At 28.2% G+C, this 22,895-nt stretch overlaps 3 protein-coding genes across 6 annotated transcripts in view; 2 read left to right on the top strand and 1 right to left on the bottom strand.

The window, feature by feature from the left end:
- LOC100163830 (1,4-alpha-glucan-branching enzyme) lies at window positions 1-3,932 on the top strand (the record flags this gene model as incomplete). The annotated part of the gene is given in 8 exon segments (XM_001944278.4): window positions 1-164; window positions 228-299; window positions 390-561; window positions 630-839; window positions 1,306-1,477; window positions 1,543-1,727; window positions 1,797-2,045; window positions 3,186-3,932. Coding segments are annotated over 8 exon segments (1,272 nt in total), but the record flags the coding sequence as incomplete, so codon positions are not given.
- Window positions 3,933-4,150: 218 nt separating this feature from the next.
- LOC100165163 (uncharacterized protein CG10915) lies at window positions 4,151-13,003 on the bottom strand. 2 transcript variants are annotated; one of them, XM_003244498.3, is made up of 10 exons: window positions 12,403-13,003; window positions 11,513-11,628; window positions 11,341-11,442; window positions 11,052-11,273; window positions 10,108-10,287; window positions 9,518-9,678; window positions 7,758-7,873; window positions 6,663-6,770; window positions 5,211-5,293; window positions 4,151-5,136 (listed from the first exon to the last, which is right to left on the bottom strand). In XM_003244498.3, exons 2-10 carry the CDS (start codon window positions 11,600-11,602, stop codon window positions 4,720-4,722), a joined length of 1,479 nt encoding a protein of 492 aa, XP_003244546.1. In that variant the 5' UTR covers window positions 11,603-11,628; window positions 12,403-13,003; the 3' UTR covers window positions 4,151-4,719. The 2 variants fall into 2 exon arrangements, with proteins under 2 accessions (XP_003244546.1, XP_001944908.1); XM_001944873.5 differs by having other exon boundaries at window positions 12,309-12,965.
- Window positions 13,004-13,351: 348 nt separating this feature from the next.
- The window catches only part of LOC100161757 (nuclear receptor coactivator 3), a 53,884-nt gene continuing 44,340 nt past the window's right edge, over window positions 13,352-22,895 (top strand). The window contains exons 1-3 of one of the 3 annotated variants that reach the window (XM_029488373.1): window positions 13,353-14,222; window positions 19,918-20,137; window positions 20,268-20,364. In XM_029488373.1, coding sequence (XP_029344233.1) covers window positions 20,279-20,364 — 86 coding nt within the window. In that variant the 5' untranslated portion in view covers window positions 13,353-14,222; window positions 19,918-20,137; window positions 20,268-20,278. Of the gene's footprint in view, window positions 14,223-19,917; window positions 20,138-20,267; window positions 20,365-22,895 lie in introns of all 3 variants that reach the window. The other 2 variants (XM_008184889.3, XM_001944328.5) reach the window with 2 other exon arrangements.

The following is a 22,895-nucleotide window of genomic DNA, read 5'->3' as shown; positions in this document are numbered from 1 at the left end:
CATAGTAAAGGACTATATGTTATGTTAGATGTTGTACACTCCCACGCATCAAAAAATGTATTAGATGGTTTGAATCAGTTTGATAGTACAGATGCTGGTTACTTTCATAGCGGACCTAATGGAAGTCATCCCCTTTGGGACAGCAGACTTTTCAATTATTCTGAGTAAATAAACTTCTTTAGTTTCATGAATTCAAAGTTAAATTTATAATTATTTTTTGAATATAGGTATGAAGTGTTACGATTTTTACTGTCAAATTTGCGATGGTATATTGAAGAATATAATTTTGATGGCTTTAGGTAAATATAATTTATATTTATATTTATATAAATAAAAATAAATGATATTCAGTACATAATATAACAATGTTACATTGTATTTTATTTAAGATTTGATGGTGTTACATCTATGCTATACCATTCTCGAGGTGCTGGTCAAGGGTTCAGTGGACACTATGATGAATATTTTGGTCTTAATGTTGATTCTGATGCATTGATTTATTTGATGTTGGCAAACTACATGCTCCATACATTCTACCCCAATTGCATAACTATAGCTGAAGTAAGTAAAATATTTAAACATTTTTAAAATTTTTATTTTTAATGTACAATTGTATATTACAAATATAGGATGTGTCTGGAATGCCTTCATCATGTCGACCTGTAAGTGAAGGAGGACTTGGATTTGATTATCGTCTAGGAATGGCTATACCTGATATGTGGATAAAACTGCTGAAGGAGGTTAAAGATGATGATTGGAATATGGGAGATATTGTTCATACACTTACAAATCGAAGGTGGATGGAAAAAACAGTTTCCTATGCCGAATCCCATGACCAGGTTATTATTAGATTAAAGCTATGTTTTTTCAAGTAATTTTAATAAAATTACTGATGATCTTAGATAATACTTATTTAACTTTTAAGAATTTAATGTGAAGCTCTGAAGTGTAGTAGATTAAAGTAATTTAAATTTTGATTTATAATATGTAGATAAATAATATTTTAATTATTTTTTATAATAATATTTGCAAATTAAAATTTTAAATTTTAAACATTTAATTGGTGATATATAATGTTCAACACTTTATTAAATGTCTTCAAAAAATGTATATTATGTTAGGGAATAATTTGGCAAGTATTAATTAATTTATTTATTTTATCATAATATTTATCTACAGTCTGGGTTTCATTATTAGATTAAAGTATGCTTTATTATTGATCATTTTTTAAAAATTATTTTAAGTTAAAGAATAAAAGAACTACTAAAGAATCAAAAATAATTATATCCATACATTATTGCACAGGCTCTTGTTGGAGATAAAACCGTTGCATTTTGGTTGATGGATAAAGAAATGTATACACATATGGCTGTCTCAAGCGATCCGTCTTTAATCATTGATCGTGGAATAGCATTACACAAAATGATTCGGTTGATCACCAATAGTCTTGGTGGTGAAGCATATTTAAATTTTATTGGTAAAGTCTTGTTTAAATGTAGTTGTAGTTAAAATGTTTATAACAATTTTTTTGTGATACAATAGGTAATGAATTTGGCCATCCTGAATGGTTAGACTTCCCTCGTGATGGCAATAATAGTTCATATCATTATGCCAGACGACAATGGAATTTAGTCGATGATGAATCATTAAAATATAAGTATTTAAACAATTTTGATAAAAGTATGAATCATTTAGAAAATAAATATGGATGGTTAAATGACAATCCTGTAAGTATTTAATATTATTGTTGTAGTTGGGTAAAATACTATTTCAAATTTAAATGTTTAATATTGTAGGGGTATGTGAGTTTAAAGCATGAAGATGATAAAATAATTGCATTTGAAAGAGGTGGCTTATTATTTGTATTCAATTTCCATCCAACCAAGAGTTTTACAGAATACAAAATCGGTTTGAATTTGTCAGGCTCGTTAAAAATAGTTTTAAATAGTGATAATTCAGAATATGGAGGACACAGTCGCATTGATAACAATATTACATATCCAACTATCAATGGCGATTGGAGCGGTAGACAAAATCATATTTTCGTAAGTAAAAATATTTTAAAAGGTTTAATTTACTTAAGAATTTTATTTTTAATCTTAATTTTCCTTCAGTCATAAGTAAAAAAAAATATTTTGTTTATTAAATATGCTTGATAGTTAGTATTATTTGGAAGGTAAATTATTGAAGTACCTATTTAAAATAATAAAGAAAAAAATCAATGTTTCCAAGTGTAAACAAGTTGTTTTTAATAATGAATTAAAAACTATTACACATTGTAAAATAAACAATAAAATATTTAAATTATAATACAATAAAAAAAAAAAAAATAGATATAATATCATAAGCTCACACTATTTTCTAAATATTATGGAATATTAAGTATGTATAGGTTTTTATTTTATATGTTGGCAAGTGTTAACTAGTATAATATCATCTACTATTATATTTAACATTTAACTTTCTAAAAAAAAAAAAATAATATAGATTCATTTATAACAATATGTATTTATATGTTATAAGGCTTTATGATCCTCAAATATATATTATTATTTTTTAATGTCTAATTGGCACAGGTTTTAAAGGAATAATTAATTTTTGTTTTAATATTGTAAAAGTTCAGTAAATATGTAATATACTCTTACTATATTTAATTTTTTTTAAATCTTAGTACATCATTGTTCATTTTTAGGCCGATTATATTATATTAAATTAAAACAAATTATTTTTAAGTAATAATTGTCAATTTATCACAAGAGGATCAAATGTTATTTTTGTACTATTTAAAAACAGCAACTCAGTTTTCTTAATAATATTTTTTAGACATTTTTGATAAAATTAAGTTGATTATTATTTCAATAACTTTATAATTACTTATTATTAAATTTGAGTTACACCTACCTTTAAAAAAAAAATATCTGTTAATTAATCTAATGTTAGACATTTTAACGAATTGGATATGTTGAATGTTCTATTTAAAATTCAAAAAACTATTACAAAATAAATATTATCAATTTGATACTTAGCTAATTAGCTAATAGCTACCTATGTCCATGTTTCTCTCCATTTTTTTAAAAGACATTTAATTAATAACACTATTAATTAATAACACTATTATATTAATTATTGCTAAGTATAAAACAATTAAAATGGTGTTTTTATTAAACCTTTTTTTTATTTTACAGCTATATTTACCAACAAGAACTGCTCTAGTTTTTTCTACATCAAACTGAATCGTTGGAACTATGCTTGTCTGCTTTATCATATAGCAAGTTATGATTTAAATTATGATATATTTTTATCAAAATGAATATTAGTTTATATATTTTGCAATTTTATTTTGAAGATTTTAATTAAGAAAAAGTCTGATTTTGTTTTAAAAGAGAATTGTATCAAATCTATATTTGTTTGAAATTATATTTAAAATCCGTATATCATTATTTGTACTATTTATGTAATAACTAATAATACAAAAAAATATCTACTTGATAGTTTCCCAATATTTTGTCATCAGTGAATAGTTGTATTTTATCTAAAAATAGTTATAAAATGACCTATGATTATATGAATAATTGTATGTCAGTTATATATTTTTCTTATAACATAAACATATATTATTATTGGATAATTTTTTATGTTTTTAATAAAACTACAACTATTTCTGTTTAAAGAAAAGTTTTTACAATTTATAAAAATAATAACAAACTTTAAAGTGACAAGTGGTTATATCAAGCCATTTATAAGTTTACTCTGTCCAGCGAGAGACCCGTCAATTCTGCAGATTCCCCGCATGACACCCTGCCGCCAACACTGATTCTACTACGGCTACTTGTCGCGTGACCATGTGCAAAAGAACCAATATTTGGTAGGCCACAGAGAGTTCTCTCACTGGACAGAGTATAGTTTAAATTTGCATTGAAAATCCATACAGCGAAAAAAAATGAGTTCTTAACAAGACAATAGAATTAAATAATTATCATTATTCAATGCATTTATTTTGATGAACTATTTAAATAGTATGTATTATAATACAACCATGCAGTAATATTATTTGGAAGATAATAATTTGGAGATGTAATTTTATAATTCATTTTTATGGTAACTTGTCCAAGGTATTTGAGTTAAAACCCTTAATACAATAACAGTTATGTTATTTAATGAGTTTAAGATTTATTATGATGTTAAACATAAAGTGTATAGCATTAAATTTTTAAAAAACTTGTCTTAAAATGTAAGACATAAAATCAAGTTAACAGAATATGAGCGGTGTACTATATACTTTGATAACAACTATAAAATGCAAGTCATTAATCTTACATTATAATATTATCAACCATAATTTTTAGAATATCATTTAGTTTTAAAGCTTGCCTTGAATACCAAGTTATATTAGATGCACGGTCTAGGAACTTTTTGATATTTAGTATGCCAAGAAATTATTTTGTAATATTAAATTAATTAAGTACAATTAAAATAAAACTATCGTAATAAACAAATTATGAAATAAAATCAATCTTAAATGATTATTTGTTACATTCAATATAATGTATGTAACAGTAAAATATGATTAAGTATAAACTTACTATTATTTACTAAAATTTACTACTTATCTATTTTGAGAATACAATTAAAGTCTTGTCAAGCGAACACATATATAAAAATATGATTTTTATATGAGGTTTATTTCGCTGGGCTGGTATTGTTAAGAATTCCTGAAGTTTAATTTTTTACCATTTCATCTGGCTTATCTACAGGAGCATCATTAGGCAAAAAACTATTATGCCTAAGTTGAGAGTCTTTTTGATCTTTGTCAGCAGTAGAAGCAGCATTGTCAGCAATTGATGTCTTTTTTATGAATGATATTAGATCCTTTTTTGGTGGTATAATAGGCTTATTAGGCGGTACAGGAGGTGGTGTCCCACGTCCCACAGTTGTTATTTGTTTCTTAATTAATCCAGGAATATTGCTTTCAGTTGCATTGGGAACAGACATGTTACGTTGAATACCAAACAATGATTTTTTGACAGTGCTAGTTGAACCAGAGTCCGATTGCATACTACGACCAAATGAAATAGGGTGTTTTTTAATGGTGTCTAAAGGTGTAGAACAATCTTCATCATCTTGAGGTTTATCTACCTAAAATATACAGTTTTTGTTTTTAAAAATGTATAAAATGTTGCATTCAACAAATAAAAAGTGTTCCAAGGTACCTGTGTATCATTAGTTTTACCACTAATTGGTTTCAAACAACGCAAACTTTGACCAGGATTTACTGATCGAGCAATTCCAGTCACTAAAAATACAACAAAAAAGGGAAATCAAATATTATAGTATATCACATAACCTAAGTAGGTATATTTAATTTAATAATCATATCATTGATTATACATAGTACTATGTATAATCAATGATCATATTTATTAAAAATTTAAAACAAAATTACATGAACTTGAGATATTTTTATTCCAAACTATTGTAAAATAGTTGAGTCACATTCTAATAAAAGATTTAATTTCAAGTGTTAAAAGGTGCTAAAAAAATATAGGTAGTCTTTATTTAGATTTGAACATTATTGGATATATGACAATTACTCCATATTATTATATCTTAATAATATGTCTTAAGAGGAAGTTACACAGACATTTGTTTCTTACATGTTGATTATATTTTAATTTTAAAGAGAGTTATGAGTACTTTAAGACGTACAAACAATTTACAATTTTAAAATATTCATTGAAAATTAAAATATAATTGATAAACCTATGAGATTGCCTAGATCAGCGGTTCTCAACCCTTTTACATACCCGTACCACATACACAGTTTATGGCCATGCACCTACCTTGACTAATTAATAACATTTTTTTTTTTTTTTTGCTTATCAAAAATGAATATCTATTTTACATGTATGGAAATTTATTTTATTAGGGACTACAAAATTATCATAAGATTATCATTTAATGCATAAAATTAAAAAGAAAATTAAATAATATGTAAAATTGTTATTTATATTATTATTAATATCAAATAAACCAAATAATATTTATTGTGATATTGATCTATTACATTTTTTTTTAATAAAGTTGGAACACTAGTGGTGCGAGTACCATAGGTTGAAAAACACTGGCCTAGCCAATAACCTTACCTTTAAACTTTATAAGAGATCAATTCACTCTAATTTTTTAACTAACGGAGCTAAACGTGCTCTTCTGAGAATACAATTTGCTATATTATGCACTTGTAAGACGTGTACAACAAATGTTGATGTAACATCCTCTTAATACACATTATTTATGATTCGTACATTTTCTTCGATTTGGAAAATATCTAGTAGCGTGTTTTAAATGACACTCAGCAACATAGGCTATCGGGTATGTTGGGCCTCATGGTTAGTTGTGAAATACATGTTTATGTGGGGCGAGGTTTCATCGATAAAAACCTGGGTAGTTACTCATTCAACGTCTGGCAGCTAGCGACGCCAAACAACGCTTAACTACGGTCAACCACTGTACCAAAATAGGCTCCTATTATCTATTATTATACTTTTATATTTTCACTATATAATGAGTGTTAAATTATAATTTACTATTTTTATTCTGTTTGACTGAATTTGATGTAATTTTTATTACATTAGGTATATCAAATTAAGTATCAAAAAAATTACTTGGACCAGAAACTCGAACACTAGATGCAGTTGCTGTAGGTTGAACCACTTTTGCAACACTACTCATTATTGGATCACTAGGAGAAGACATAATTCTTACACCTGAAACTATAAAATTACCAAATATGCAATTAAAATATTTAATTCTTTTAGATATAAACAAACAGCAAAATAAGAACTAACAATATTTTTTAGGTGCCTGACTACCTGAGGCATGAAAATTGTATCTTGGTTGAGTTGTAATGAGAGTTTTACCATGAGAGGTCTGAGTTGCATTCTTGGATTTTAAAGTAAAGGTCCAAATTGTGTCATATAATTAAAAGTTTTATATTTTCCTTTCAACTTTTACAGAATAATGACTATTGAATATATAGATAAGATTTACATGAACACTTTGAACATGACCATCTTTGAATATTATTACTTAAAAACTTTTGAAAAGTAAATTAATAGCCATGAATAATATCACAACTTCCATTATCAATCAATAAATTTATATTTTAAAAGTTTAATTACATTGTTGTCACTCGTAGGTTAATTTTCAGTTCCATCAGCTATATAGTATAGTGATATCTAAAGATAAGGTATCAACAAGGTTCCCCAGTTATAAGACATAAATAAATCCCAATTATTCATTTCAAAAAATTACTTTACTGGACACAAAACAGTAACTCAAACCTCTACAAAACAGTGACTGCAAATTATATAGCACGAAATTAAACTGTGGTGGTCGCAATAACAGAATTAAGTTTACCTGAAAATCGTTAAGGTAGGAAGTCGTAATGAACAATAAGTACTGATTCGGTAGAACAAGAATCAATTCTATATGTAGGCTAGCATAAGACCAGGTAAATACAAAAAAACATGTAATTTCATAAACAACCGAGCTCTAATTTTAATTTGTGTGGTCTAATTTCTAAATATTTGGATAAAATCTAATAAATATGTAGCAATTGAAATAATAGGTAGATGTATAGAAACTTACCTACATTATAAATATTTTCAAACTACCAATTAACTATCATTATTACATTATATTAAAAAAAAATTAAGGTTAATATATATATATATATATAATTAAATTAATATGATTACCTGAAGATCTACTGGAAAGTTCCATCAAATTATTATGAAGTGCTTCACTTAGTTCTTTTTCTAATGAAATAATTTCACTTCGACATTTTGTTAATTCTGCTTCTAAAGTATTTGTTCTATAACATCAAACATTAATATCTATATAAGTATATACAAATCTGTTTCAAAAATTGGATAAAGCCTGCATTTAGGTTAAGTAAAAATAGAGGAGTGTCGAATTTTATATTTATTTTTACATGAGATGATCAAATAATTAAATAGATCCACTATTAGTCCGACACAGTAACACATATATAATATGTTAAAGTATTCTTCAAATTGTATGGGTTATGGATAATGTTGGAAAGAGATTAAATTAGCAAGTGCCCAATTATGATTAGATCACTAACAGACACTATGGCTGTGTATTAGTGACAACAACACCCAGCTGTACGAGTAGCCCCTACCCCACCTAGTAATTAGCGCAGCTGTATACAATGAATCCGGCGACCAATGTTTAGAGGTGATATATTATTGTGTCTGCCTTAGCTGGCATTTTGCACATGAGCACTTCATACTATTTTAAGTGTTTAAGAGTATGTGCATACATGCACCTTGCATGCATCAATTTAGACGACAGCAGCTCCGTGTGACACATTAAACAGTAATGACTATAATAGCATATAAATAGAGGGCGGATCTTAGGTTTTATTATATTTTTATTGGCTTTATGCAACTTTACAAGGAGAAAAAAAGCATATTTTGGACATTAGAGAATATTTAGCCTATTTTTCATATTAAGGAATATATTTTATTATTGTTCATAAAAAAATCATAATAAATCATATATTTTGTTAATTTCTTGAATTATAATTATTTCTAGCAACAGTTTTTTTCCCTAGAAAAAAATAATTTGATTTCAGAATGATAAAAATTTTAAATCAATCAATTATCTTTTTGTTTATAATAAATTGATAATGTTGGTCGTTATATTCCTCTCAGTCTGTGATTATACTATAGATTATTGTCATGGACTAAAATCTTAGATCATAGTATAAGTATGATCCAAGACTAACATAGTCCGTGATTATCATATTTGATAACTGATAAAGCGATGAGAATGATTTTCTAATAATAACTTTTTTTTTACTTTTACATTTAAATAATTTACCTGTTACCAATAATGCATAACAGTAATTTATTAACTTTATTGAAGAATTTTAGAGAAAAAAAACATATCTGCATATTTACAAATTTAAGGAATATTTAATTGGTTTTTTAGAACATATTAGCATCATATCTTAAGCTTTTAAGAATCTAAAAATCCGCTCTTTACTTATTAAGTTCTAGCGCCGCACAACTATTTTCATGTGCAAGTTTTGAACAAATTAAATACTCCAAATTTATGTCTAATATAATAAACATTTTCGATTAAACTATACGAATAAAATTCAAAATGGTACCAGTATTACGTAAACAAATATTTTTTTAATATCTAAAAATTAAAGTTAGGCGGTGCTTCACTACCAAAACCGCCACTGATAGACCGTATTTATTAGTAATGTTCAGAACCGTGCTAAGTGGGGATCAATGGGACAGTGTCCTAGGGCAGTAAAAGTTGTAAAATTTTAAAGGGCGGAAAATGTTTGATTATAAATGTTTAATAGTTGCCCTAATGAAAGTTATTTGGCACTGGTAATCAGTCATTAATCATTAAATAAATAGCAGTTCTAATTGTGCCACTCCCCTAACAAGTGTATAAGAACATTTAAATGATTTACTTTTTTTCTTCCAAACTTAGAGCTGCCATCATCTTTTTGCTTTCGGTATCAAACAAAGCCAATTGTTTTTCTAATTCTGCTTCCATTTGTAATGACTTTTTACTTTCTTCTTCCAGCCCTTCAGCCATTGAATCAATTTTACTTTTTTCTTCACTTAATATCTAAAATAAGATATATAATACTACAGATTTTACCAAAGGTTTATTATTTTAGTTTTAAAAACTGAATATGATATCTGATAACCAAAATCATTATAATCAAAATAAATGCTGCTAATAAATTAATTGTTTTACTTGTTTAAACTATCTTTTATAAAATCAAACACTATGAGAACGTTATGCCTGCATGACGTGTTATATCCTAATCCATCTTACGAACATACAAATTTGCTGTAAGACAGATACAACTCATGTAAGCAACATGCTGACTTAATATAATAGGAAAACTATACATATTCTAAGTTGTAATTATACCAAATTGTTACATAATAGAATTATTAAATAATGTTTAAATAGCTATTGAAACCAATAAAAACGTTAATAAAACAAAAAACTAATATTAATAATTGTAGAGAAGAAAAGATTCATTACTTGTCCAAGATCTTCAGAACGTTTTCTCTCTTCAATATATTTCATTACAATTTTTTTTCTCTCAGCTAGTAAAAAAAATACGATTTGTTTGTGTTTTAATCGTTCTTCTTCAAAAGTATTGTGCAACTTTTTGTATTCATACTGAAGCTGTTGTTTTTTTAATCGCTCCAGATCTAATATCTAAATTAAATACATATAAAGAAAAAATAATGATTAAATATTAATAACAATTGTCTACATAAATCATACACTGGCTCTGGGTATTCAAATCAGATCTATGATAGAGGGTGCTGGCGACAGTTTAAATTATAATTACATACATAATTATTACACGTTAGCATCAGACCAGTCATTCAGGCACTTATTAGCACCCTCTATTTCAATTCATGATGCATGATGTTTGTAATACAGACAGGGTCAGTAAAAACATTATTTAGAACTATAACAATGTTGTGGTGATATTATAATAAACTTTGTGAGTTGAAAATGTTGAACTTAATTGTTTGTCTTGAATACATACAAATTATGATGATTTGAAGTTACAGCAACTATATTACTCTGTATACTTATATCTTAATAATATGTCTTAAAAGGACACTACACAGACATTTTTTTCTCTGTCTTCCAAGTGCGTAACATAGCAACTTTTACGCTCACATTTAGCTCCTTTAACTTAAAAATTAGAGTGAATTTTTAATCATCTCGCTTTAAAACTAAAATATAACAAAAAAGCCTATGAAATGCCCTAGATAATAATATTACCATTACATTTTATAAGAGGTCAATTCACTCTAATATTTAAACTAACAAAGCTAAATTTGATCTGTTGGGCATACAATTTGTTATGTTATGTACTTGTAAGACAGAGACAACAAATGTCTAAGTAGCGTCCCCTAAATATAACACAAAAGTGTTTAATATGTTAAGGTTTAATTTTACTTTACCTTTCGATGCATAACTTGATTATCTTTTAAGACATTAGCTATCCTCAAATGAGTTCTTCTTTGCTGTAGTACAAGATTTTCAAGCGATCCTAATTGTTGATATGAAAGACTATCATTATTTGTTTCAAAGGTGGCAAAGCAATCACGCTGTAAAGCGGCCAATGGATCTTTAACAACACGATCACTGCCTCTGTTTCTTAACATACATTTTACTTTTTCACACTGTATGGAAATACAAATAGAGTTTATAAGTGAAGAATTTATAATATTTAACAAACAAATGTATTACCTTTAAAGTTGCAATAACAATATCTCTTGCTTGGAGTTCACCCTCTAAATAGCTTAAAAGCTTTAATAAATCAGACTTATTTAAATCCATTTTTGGAATTTTCTAAAAAACATTAAGTGATTAATATTTTGAGTCATGATTTGAAATTAAAAATGTAAAGTGTTGGTAGTACCTTTACAGTATTTCTATCACTATTCTGACGTCCTTTGGCTTCATTTTGAGAATTATTACAGTTTATCGAATTTTCATTCTTGGTAGTCATAATGAGGATAAATATTGAACATTATCCTAACAAAAAAATCAGACATGTTAAAGGCTAAGCAGGGTTTAGATATAATGCACTTTAAATAGTATCAAAAAGCTAAAATAAAAATAAAATATAATTTAGTATGTAAATAGAAAGTTATTGATGGTAACATATTTATTATTAGGTAGGTACCTATATTATTACATAACAGTAATACCTCTCTGTACCTCCTAATACAAACATTTTCAAAAATAATAAACAATAATTAAGTTACTCTACGTGATAAGCACAGGGGTATGAGTCGCACCTTTAGAGCCAGATTCACACAACACCATGTCATGTAACGTGTACGCCTATATTATATGTAGGTAATCAAATGTTGTTAACTCGTTACCAACAAATTAAACACATTAAACAACACACAACGTGGTATAGCATGAACCTGTGACTTTAAAAACGACAAACTAATAGAATATTAACCAGAATAGTGGTTAGGATTAGTAATGTAAGAAGTTGTTGAGCAAGTGATCAGAACAATGAGCAGGACCTATTTTCGACCGAACAGTTTGGTAGACCACACCTCAAGAAACACTGTGCAAACCACAGGCACAAAAATGAGAGACAACAAACGCGTCACCGACAGCGGTTTGATCGGGCCTGCGTTGTGCAAACGACGGACAATCTAAACATTAACAGTAAAGCATGCAACGCGCCCTCGTACCAGTCGTGTGGACAGCTATGCAGACCAGTCTAGACGCCCGGCGCCCCAACAGTGCTGGGAGATGATGGACAGAAACGACGTCGGGATAGCGTACCTGGTGGCGACGCGACGCATGACCACTACGACGGGGCGGAGTTCATGCCGCTGCTGAGTGGTCGACGACAGGACGGCAAAACGGCGGATAACGGCCGCACCGAGCAGAAACGCGATAAACCGGAGAAAAAAAATAAAGAAAACGGATCGGTTCGAACGACCGGATGACTCGTCGCTGGATCCTCCGCCGACCGTGATCTATACGATCGTCATTCGCAGTTTTCAAGCATCTCTCTCGTGGTATCAGTCTATAAGGTCGTGGCGATAGGGCGGGGCGGTGCGGTGGGCTGGCACGGAATTGATTAGGCGTACGCGATATTCGGCCGGTGGACCGCGGTACACAGCGGTGCGCATCCAAAAAAAAAACAAAAACGTCACGTACGGCCTGGGGACGTAGCGCTGCGACGAACGGCTGGTCGTGCCGTCCGTGCAGGGATTGGATGGGATTTTTTACGCCTCAAAAACCGTGCAAAATCTGGTGGCGACACAACGGCCCTATGTTCGGGGCGCGCATCGGCCGTGTCTGCGCCCTGCGGTGCGTGAAACGGTCGGCCGCCGACAGGTGTGCCGATTACACGGACCGCGTTTCACCTTCGCGACACACAATGCGCGTACAATATTTTATTTATGTATAATATTGGCCTAAAATATTGTACAGTATCATTATATTATACGTATACGTCATGTTGTACCTATAATACGTATCGCATGATTATCGAATGGCAAAACGTCGTTGTGCGGCGTGCGCTTGAGCGTGCGTACGTGACGTCGTACACACAAGCACAAGCACACGCACACGAGCGCACGCAGACGGGCCGCACACTATCGGCACGACCCCCCACCCAACACCCACCAACCCGTCAAACCCACCAAGTCTGCCGGTTACCGTGCCGCGTCGGTACATAATCTTTACGGTCAGGGTCAACGGAACGAAGCATGTGTTGTGTTGTGTACACTGTACGCGCGCTTTGTGTTAACCGGCCATATTGGAATGCTTGTAGTGATTGCACCACCACGGTTGAGGGCTTGCGGCGGTGATGTGGTAGGTGAAGAACGTTTTTACCCTTTATCTCCGTTGATTAGATTTTCTTTAAGTCGGTTAGAAAATCGTAATAAAAGAATAATAAATAATGATGCAAATGTCTGAAAAAAAAAACAAAAAAATAACCAATAATTTGCATATTTAACCATAAATACAATTCGCCATAACTGAATAATATTGTTCGTTTCGTAGAGAAATTTTTACGGGGTACAGGGGCACAGGCAACGAAATCGAGACACAATAAACCAACCACTACCGTGTTGTACGATAAAATATTATCGTGAAAAATATTGTACGCGCGCGCGTCCGGTTTTTTATTTCTCTCCCCCGGCATCAATGCGCGCGCCATTTACGCACCGAGATATTATATTATTATTATTCCATAGTACCGTACTCGGGCCGCCGGATCGTGTAAACACAACGTTACTCGCGTACTACGCACGCCGCCGGTCAGCCGGACTAATCGTCAAGTAATCATAGAGACCCGTGTCAGTGTACCCGAGTACAGTGGATCACAACAATACGTCGATTGATAATTATTGTCATTAATGTGCTGCCTATCTCGTGGCGGCAGTGGACTACGTCAACGACGACAACAACAATATCAACAACAATAACAACGCCGAACTGATAATGATAATGCGACCGCCGTCCGAACCGGATTCGTCGATTCAAAGTGTTCGTAGTTAGTAGTTTTAAACGATCGAGGGACATGACCCATGCAGTTCGGATTGGATGGTAACTGTACCCGCTCAGTGACATGTACCCAGTTTCGTCAGGTAACTTATAATCCTATGACACATATAATAATAGTTATTAACCCCTAACAATAATTGAATTATTATTACCTGTGTCATTTTATAATTTACCACCGGTGGAATCGAGCTACGTATATCTCCTCCGTCTTGTGTTCTTCTGGCACTCCGGCTCTTGTAACACTACTGTCGTGTGCGACACCATCTGCGCAATCAAGTATTGGGTCGTATTACGTAAAATTTAATCCTAAGACGAGTATGTGATGCCAACAATACTTGTTCACAGTGTAGTTGTAGACTTGGTCTCCAGTGTATTGCATACCTATGTCATTTGACATGTATTTTCTTTGAAACTAAACGATTAATTGTGTCTTAACACTGTAACTATACCATTGGATTTTGGTTTTAAAAATTTAAAATATACATGTAGGTCTTTATTTAAAGTATTTTCTTTAAGGTCAAGGTCTAACATTATTAACTCAATTTAAATACAACTATTAATGGCACTTATTATTGTACTCGTTAATCAAAAATGTTGATAGTAAGGTACCTATTCAAATTAAGTAAACACAAAATTAGATTAATTAGTGTCAGTATTCAGTTCTTATTATGATAAGTACATCTTTTTTTAAACCTAATATCAACACACAGATAGTGTGTTACTATCTCTAAACTCTAATATTGCTAATTATCTATATAAAACATTGATTATTGATTATAGGTAAGTTTCAACCTTTTATTAATTGTCTTAGTAACTATTAGTTTTTTTTATTTCTGCCATTTTGAATGACTTGAGAGATTTTTATCTCTATTTGATCAAATTTATTGTAATCCATTGAAATTCTTATAAATGCATACAATTAGATACTGATAAGGTTGATTTTATAAGAAAAATAAAAGTATTTTAAAATAAACTACTAATCTTAATTATATAGATTATGCAAAGAAGTGTACAGATTTGTATATTTCTTTTAACATTATTACATTTTATCTAGATACCTATATACAAATAGTTTTCTGAACTCTAAAAAGTCATATTGGTAAGTCATATTTATTTGTTGGATTGGGCTTAAAAATAAATGCAAAAATCAAAAAATATGATCTCTCAATTGTAACATTATAACTAGGTGGGTACATTATTAGTGTACAAACTTACATTTCAAGCATGAACAGTTGTTCCAGTTGGCCTTATATGTCTGCTTACATATCTACTTACCTAACACACCTACCCTCACCACTTACTATCACATTATCTACAAACAAATACTCTATCAATAAGAGTATCTGTTAACTTGGACTGTGTTTTGGTGTATTGGGGATAAATTATTAGTAGCAATAAGTAATAATACTCATGCTAATTTATTAGAATCTGACTTAAGTTTTTGTGAAGTGCTTAAAAGTTTTTTTAGAACATAATCTTCTATGGTTGAAATAGTTTTAATACCTATAAATCAATTTGATTTAACATTACTACTTTTTAATTACTTAAATAAGATTCGAGATGAGATTTAATTGATTATTTTAATGTTATACATTTTTTAATTTATTTGGTGTTGATAATCTCATAAATAATTTAGTAGGTATTTAAAATAATTGTCAAAAATAAATTATTGATTAAAACTTTAAGTCATAAGTACCCAATAGATTTCCTAAGTTAATTTAAAATCTATCCATTAAATAGTGAAATAAATTTTCTATTAAGTAACTATGTAAACTTGTTACCAGTTTAATCTATGAATCATAATTATAATTCAGATTTAGGCGAGTTACTTTAGTCAGTACCTACATTTTGTTATTCATAATAATCAATTCATTTCTATTCATTTCAAATAGATTTTGAATTAGGCCACCTTGTTCTCTAAGATTTTTTTGTATAGATTATTGAACATTATCTTCTTGTTTATTATTGTGCCCACCAAATAGGTAACATGTTAATTTATTTATTTCTCAACAGTATACCTACCCAGGAACCTAAAAAAATTTTATTTTTTCTAGTCATAATACTAAATGTACATAATATCTACTTGAAGTTATTTTTGATGAAGCAATTAATCAATAGGTATCAAGATAATTATGTTTTAACTGTTGAAATAGTGAATTATAAATATTTACCTATTACTATACCCAAAATAATAAACAGAATTTACAATTGGTAAACTATTCATAAAATAAATTAATTAATAATCAATGTAAATAGAGGTATAATATACACCTAATTGTTGTTAGATAACTAAGAAGACTATTATATTTTTTGTCTATAACTGAAATTAAAAAGTATATTTTATTAAATTAACGATTGTTACTGTTAAAGTAACTGATACCTACCTAGGTATAGCTTATAGGTACTTAAGTACTATTGACCACCTACTGTTACCTTATTATAATTTAGGTTTACTAAATAGTGTAAAATGTTGAGAACCACTATTTAGTGTTAAATATCCCACCAAGTTATTTGAAGATGACTGTGAGGGGAAAAAAAAATAACCCAATGGAAATTCTTTAAATTCCGTTGTTAGAAATATTTTACTTTTCTTTATATAGAAAATTCCAATGTATGATAATTGGTAGTTAATTGAAATTTATTTTTATGTTTAAATTATACCTTCGTTATTACCAATAAATTATAATATGATGACTGCAATAAATTAAGCAAGCTATAATTTGTATTCCTCATACCTTTATTGTAATGAACTAATTCTCAACATTTAATTAATTATAAATATATTATTATTATGTCAACTCTCAACATTTATATTTAGCTCCATCATGTCATTTATTTTACATAGATTATCACGTGGCCACATCACCTATGTCTTTATTAAATTATCAACACTTCTACCTATAATAATTTACAAAATCACAAATATTTCAAGCTTAGAGTTACAATAATAACTGCATAGTGTGTTTTAAGCTCAAAAAAGTGATATTTATTTGATATGATATATTTTTTTGTGACTTTTGTACCTATGTAGGTGTCTGAATTTTAAATTATTGTTTTAGGCTTAGTGCCCATATCACAATCGTTAAACTGCCAAATTCGGCAGGTAAAATCAGTAGGTTAAGCATAACCAAGGTTTCAACTATGATTGTAAAACGGGCTCTTAGACATCCCTAATACTTTATTATTTTAACAATTTTATGTATTTATTTTATATTTATCTTTTAAAATATGCATACATATTATAGCAGTTTTGCATTAGTTAATAAAATATTAAGAAATACTTTAACATCTAACTATAAATTGATATACCTACCTATTAAAATGTATTTGTCGAGGTATTTGTAGACATTTTGAAAAACTTTAAGTCACTATTTAAGATAACATGATGAGACCTATGCTATTAAAATCTTTTTTACAAATTATTTATTTCCCATATGGTAACATAGAATCCAAAAATGTAGGTAGTAAATATCATAACTTTTATTACCGGTTAATTTTTTGCAAATGTTGGATCTTTTCCGTTATACTTATACCACATCAGTGATGCCTGCGTTGTCACTCGCTCGCTGCGCTCGGACAAAAAAATCTAAAATATCCCTGACTTTCTATGCAACATCACCTCAAGTTGGTCACAGGGTCACTGCAGTATATCCACTCTTAATAACAACTATTCAATTTAAATGTGGTATACGTATAATATATATTAAGAGTGGTTCCCCTGTGACCTACTTGAGGTGGTAGGCATAGAAAGTTGTAGGATATTTTCAATTTTTTTGTCCGATCACAGCGGACTAAGCGAGTGGCAACGCGGACATCACTGACGTGCCCCCAAAAAAGTTGTGTCCCGTAAAGCAGTAAATGGTATATATCTAATGAAAGATCCTTAATGGTGAATCTATGATAAATAATTTGTCATTTGTACCCATCGAGTACTAATCGAGACCCATTTACCCATTAAAGTTTTTTGTATATCATAAGAATCTTATGATAGAGCACAAATCATTAAAAGGTACATAATATAAGTTATTGATATATTATTAATATTAATAGGTACTATTATTATTTATTATTATGTATTATTGTCTGATGACTAAGATTCTAGGACTGTTGAAGATAAATTGACAAATGATAAATTTTAAAAATTCTTACAATTATAATTTTAATACATTGTAAGAAATGTTGTTAATTTTGTATACCTGTGTACAATTAGGCTAAACCTAAGATTAGATACCTATATTATGATATATGATTTTTAAATTGTCTACCTATTAATATAAGATTGATCAGCCCAAAAAAAAAACCAATCAGCGTTCATGTCAAGTTCTAAGTTTGTATAAATTATATTATATATATAGTAGTACCTACCCACACAAACTAAATAGAACATAAAATTAACGATATATAATCTGTCAACATTAAATATGTACAAATTTATAATATTTTAATGATTTAACCCTATCAAATAATGATAGAAAAATGTATATTAACTCTATCAAATAGTGTATTAAAGTTTATGTACCTATTTATATTTTATAATATATAATAATATTATGCACAAAATAGTATCCACGGCAACAGATTTCGCAATGGTTAATTAAGATATTCTATACTGTGTATAGAAACCTAATACTATTGGTACCTAATTGTATGCATCTATCCACAACTATATCAAATTTGAAATCAGCTTTATATTACTTAAAAAATTAAAGTCATATTGGCACATCTTTCATTTTAAGTTTTAAAACTTCTCCAAGGTAAACTAATTAATATACTACACTATATAGTTAGCTATTATTGATTTGCCTAATAAAAAAATGGTATAATATAAAAGTTTAAAATTATATTTAGTACCAAATTACAATGATATTTTGGTTTATGTGTTTTTTAAATAACTATATCATATTTTTGAAACTATAACACATAAGTTCCTTATTACCTAGTTATTATAATAAAATGAACAGTATCTAATTTTATTTAATTATAAAATACTGCTGATAGTTTTGGTCGTTTATTATTATTGTAGTATTGTTAATATTTTTTATAAAACCCATACTCTAAAGTCTATTCTATACCATATATTATGATTTTATACATTTTATAAACATTTTGAGTTCCAGTTGTGTACCTACATAAATCCTAAAACTCCTACAAAAAAATATATTACTATAATTTTGTATTCTAATATTATTTCAAATAATTGATATAAAATATATGCATTGGTATCTCGATTGGTATTGATGTACCTATAAATAATTGTTCCTTATCTTGTAATATTTCTTTAATACTATTTGCTATTTCATTTATTTACTGTGCTTTATCATTATTTATTTTATTTTAATTATGTTTCAACTCACAAATTGAGTTGGCTTATAGTTAATAGTTATGTTAATTCCCAGTTATCTGACTAAAAACAATTAATATAACATTATTTTATGATTATTGAACAAAGTTAGTTTTTTAATAAATTATACTATATGAGTTATTTATAGCTAATAACTTCATATTTATTTATTTTACTATTATAGACATTTGAAAAGAAAGCATACATTTTAATTAAATTATTTATATTAAGGAATAATACTAAAGTTTGATAATAAATTAATTTGCTTAGTTTATATTGTTTATAATGTAACAAAGTAGGTATTAGAATCTAAATTGGTTTTAAAGCAATACCTATACATACGTAATTATTCATTTATTTATTACAAGACAGGCCGAATCCCAATATTTATTTTCTTAAGATTTTAGTAGGGATTTGATTATTAAATTTTACTTTAGGTAATGAAAACTCGGTACAACAGAAACCTACATGCAGCTAAATAATCATTTTGTAAAACAAATGACCAAACTGGCAAACTAAGTCTTTGGGCCTAATCTAAACATGCCATACAAAATAAATAAATAGAATGAATGTATTTTTATCGAATATGATTTTTAATAGAAGTAATAAATCACCAGGTGTTGAAATCAGTATAAATGATTTCTTAAACTAGTTCAGGTAATTTCAAACTAGATACTAATTTATCAAATGCTCAAATTTTAAAAATTAGTTTGATAAATCAAATTTTAGGAAAATAAGTTGATTACCTAATGTAAAAATATTTTTCAATTTTTATTTTGATTTTCAGGCTTCCAGTTAATGTATATCATTTATAACTGTTATAAAAAGGGTTTGAGACTTATAGGATTTACATGTTTGTTTGTACTACATGAAAAGACGGCAAAGTAAGCTATAAATCTGTTTTCTACTTATAAGAAACTTTATACCAACACTTGTTAGTGCATATTTTAGGGTGTTTGTATTTCTTCTTCTAATTCTAACTATTTTGCTATTTATTGCTGACTAATGCATAAATCACTATCAAATGTAGTTATAGAAAAACATAAATTCCGGCTGCTTTTCAATGATTGATAATTTGGACATTATAAAATGATTGACTTTATGTGACTCATTGTAGATAGTTAATAGAAAAATATTCTGGTAATATCTTTTAATGTAATAAGATATTGTATGTTTTATCTTAACTGTTTCTTTTATGGACACCAATAATATCTGTAGGCAGTTCCAACCTTTAATACAAATAATTTAGTTTTAATATACAACAGTAAGTAAGTCCGTTTTCATTTATATTAGTGCTGCAAATTTATTAATTTTTTCTTTGTTTTATTATTTTTAGTATAGATGTATACTCAAATGAATTATTACAAAATTGTAGTTAGGAAAAGATTGTGATACATTTTTTATTTGAATTTTATTTCAAATTTATGCCAAACAGTTTTTAACATAGGTATTGAATATTTAAATAATAGACTTTATTTTATATTATACAATGCCGAAAATTGAAACCTATATAACTTTCAAATTAACACACATTTTTTTTTTAAATATATATTCTTGGTATAGCAACAACAACTAAGGTTATTAGCTTACAACAATAATAAATATTAGCTACATAATATGAATGAGTATATTTAATTTCCTAGATTGAGTTATACATGTTAATATATTTAACACATATTATTTATTATTATATATTATAGAATAAATTGTTTAATTGTCAACAATAGTACCGCTACCTATACTGTGGTGCGGACACTACCTGTAATAACTTTATTATTAATTAAATACGATTTATAAAACTAGTTGGTAGTTTGAATTTTTAAATATTCAGTACATTGATAATTGGTTTAGCATAATAAATTACTGATCTGATATTCATTCTATTTTACCTACTGTAAATCCTATAGGCAGGGGGAGCTAGGTCCTCCTCCCCCAGACATATTATTTATCCAATTTTCATAGGGAAATTCACATAAACATTGACCATTTTGGAAAAAGCAATATTAAAAGACGTTTATAATTTGTTATATTTTAATCATTAACTGATTTATTACATTATGATTAGGTATACTGATAGAATACCCTTTAAAGATTGGGTCTAACTTTTTTATTTTTTAAGTTATGGGAAATTAACTTATTTTTATCAAAATCATACATATCAAGCATTTGTTTATGTATCCTCAAAAGTTTTCAACATTTTAATGTGATATTATTTTTATTTTAAAGCTATTTGATTGTCCTATCAACACTCCGACATACGCAGTTGAACTAAAAATGCGCTAATTATTTTTATTAAATTAAAAAAGAAGAAAAAAGTTGGCAAAAATTAGCATTTTTTAAAGTAAATCGTGTATTATTCCAAATAGTTTATTACTTAGTATGGGTTTTTTGTATTATTCTACTGAATTGTACTGAATAATTCAATAATACCTAAAATACCTTGAAAGTTTGGTTTTCATAATATATTCTTGTTAATCGTCACAATCTTAGTTTTCCAAGTATTGAAACGGTTAATTGATCATCAATCGTTTAATTTTATACTATTTGGTAAATTTTAATTCTCATAATACAAAAAACAAAAACTTGTAGTTAATAATATATTATTTGGAATAATGCACAATTTCCTTTTAAAAATACTAATTTTTGTCAACTTTTTTCTCTTTTTTTAATTTAATAAAAATAATTAGCACATTTCTGGTTTAATTACTGGTATATCAGTTGATAGGACAATTAAATAGCTTTAAAATAAAAATAAAATTTTGTCAAAATGTTGAAAAGTGTTGATGATACACAAACAAATGCATGATTGTTGAAAGTTAATTGCCCATAACTAAAAAAAATAAAAAAAGTTAGATTCAATCTTTAAAGGGTATTTCTTCACCATTTTTGGTATACTATTTCATATGTCGTTGGCCGGTCACTTCACCCTGGAACACATTGTATATTGTTTAATACTAGGTACCTATTATAATAAATATAAAATATAGATATTAGGTGTATAGAAATAAATAATGAATAATGTATCACTTTATTTATAAATTATAATTTACAAGCTTTTCTCCTAGCTAAATAATCATCAATTTTTTTTTAGCTGATTTATGCAGTGTTATAATAATTATAGCCTATAACAAAAAAGTAATAGACAAATCAGAGGCCCCTAAATAAATTCCAACTATCGAGGCCCGGTGACCATGGCCCCTCCTGCCACCCTTAATCCGGGCTTGCCCATATCTTAAATTACTCTTCAAAATTAATTTCTAAACTATTGTCAAATTAATAAGCTTAAAGTTTCAAGAGAAATTAGACTAATAACTTATTACCTAAAAAACATTTTTGGTTTTTAAATTCATGGGTTTTTCTGTACTTGGCAACTGCATCTGTCATTTTGTGTAATATGTTATTACATTCTACAATT

This window comes from Acyrthosiphon pisum, chromosome X (assembly GCF_005508785.2).
Source record: "Acyrthosiphon pisum isolate AL4f chromosome X, pea_aphid_22Mar2018_4r6ur, whole genome shotgun sequence".
In the NCBI taxonomy this organism is placed as follows: Eukaryota; Metazoa; Arthropoda; class Insecta; order Hemiptera; family Aphididae; genus Acyrthosiphon; species Acyrthosiphon pisum.
The sequence above is the reverse complement of the archived record's forward strand: the minus strand, read 5'-3'. Positions and strand labels throughout refer to the sequence as shown.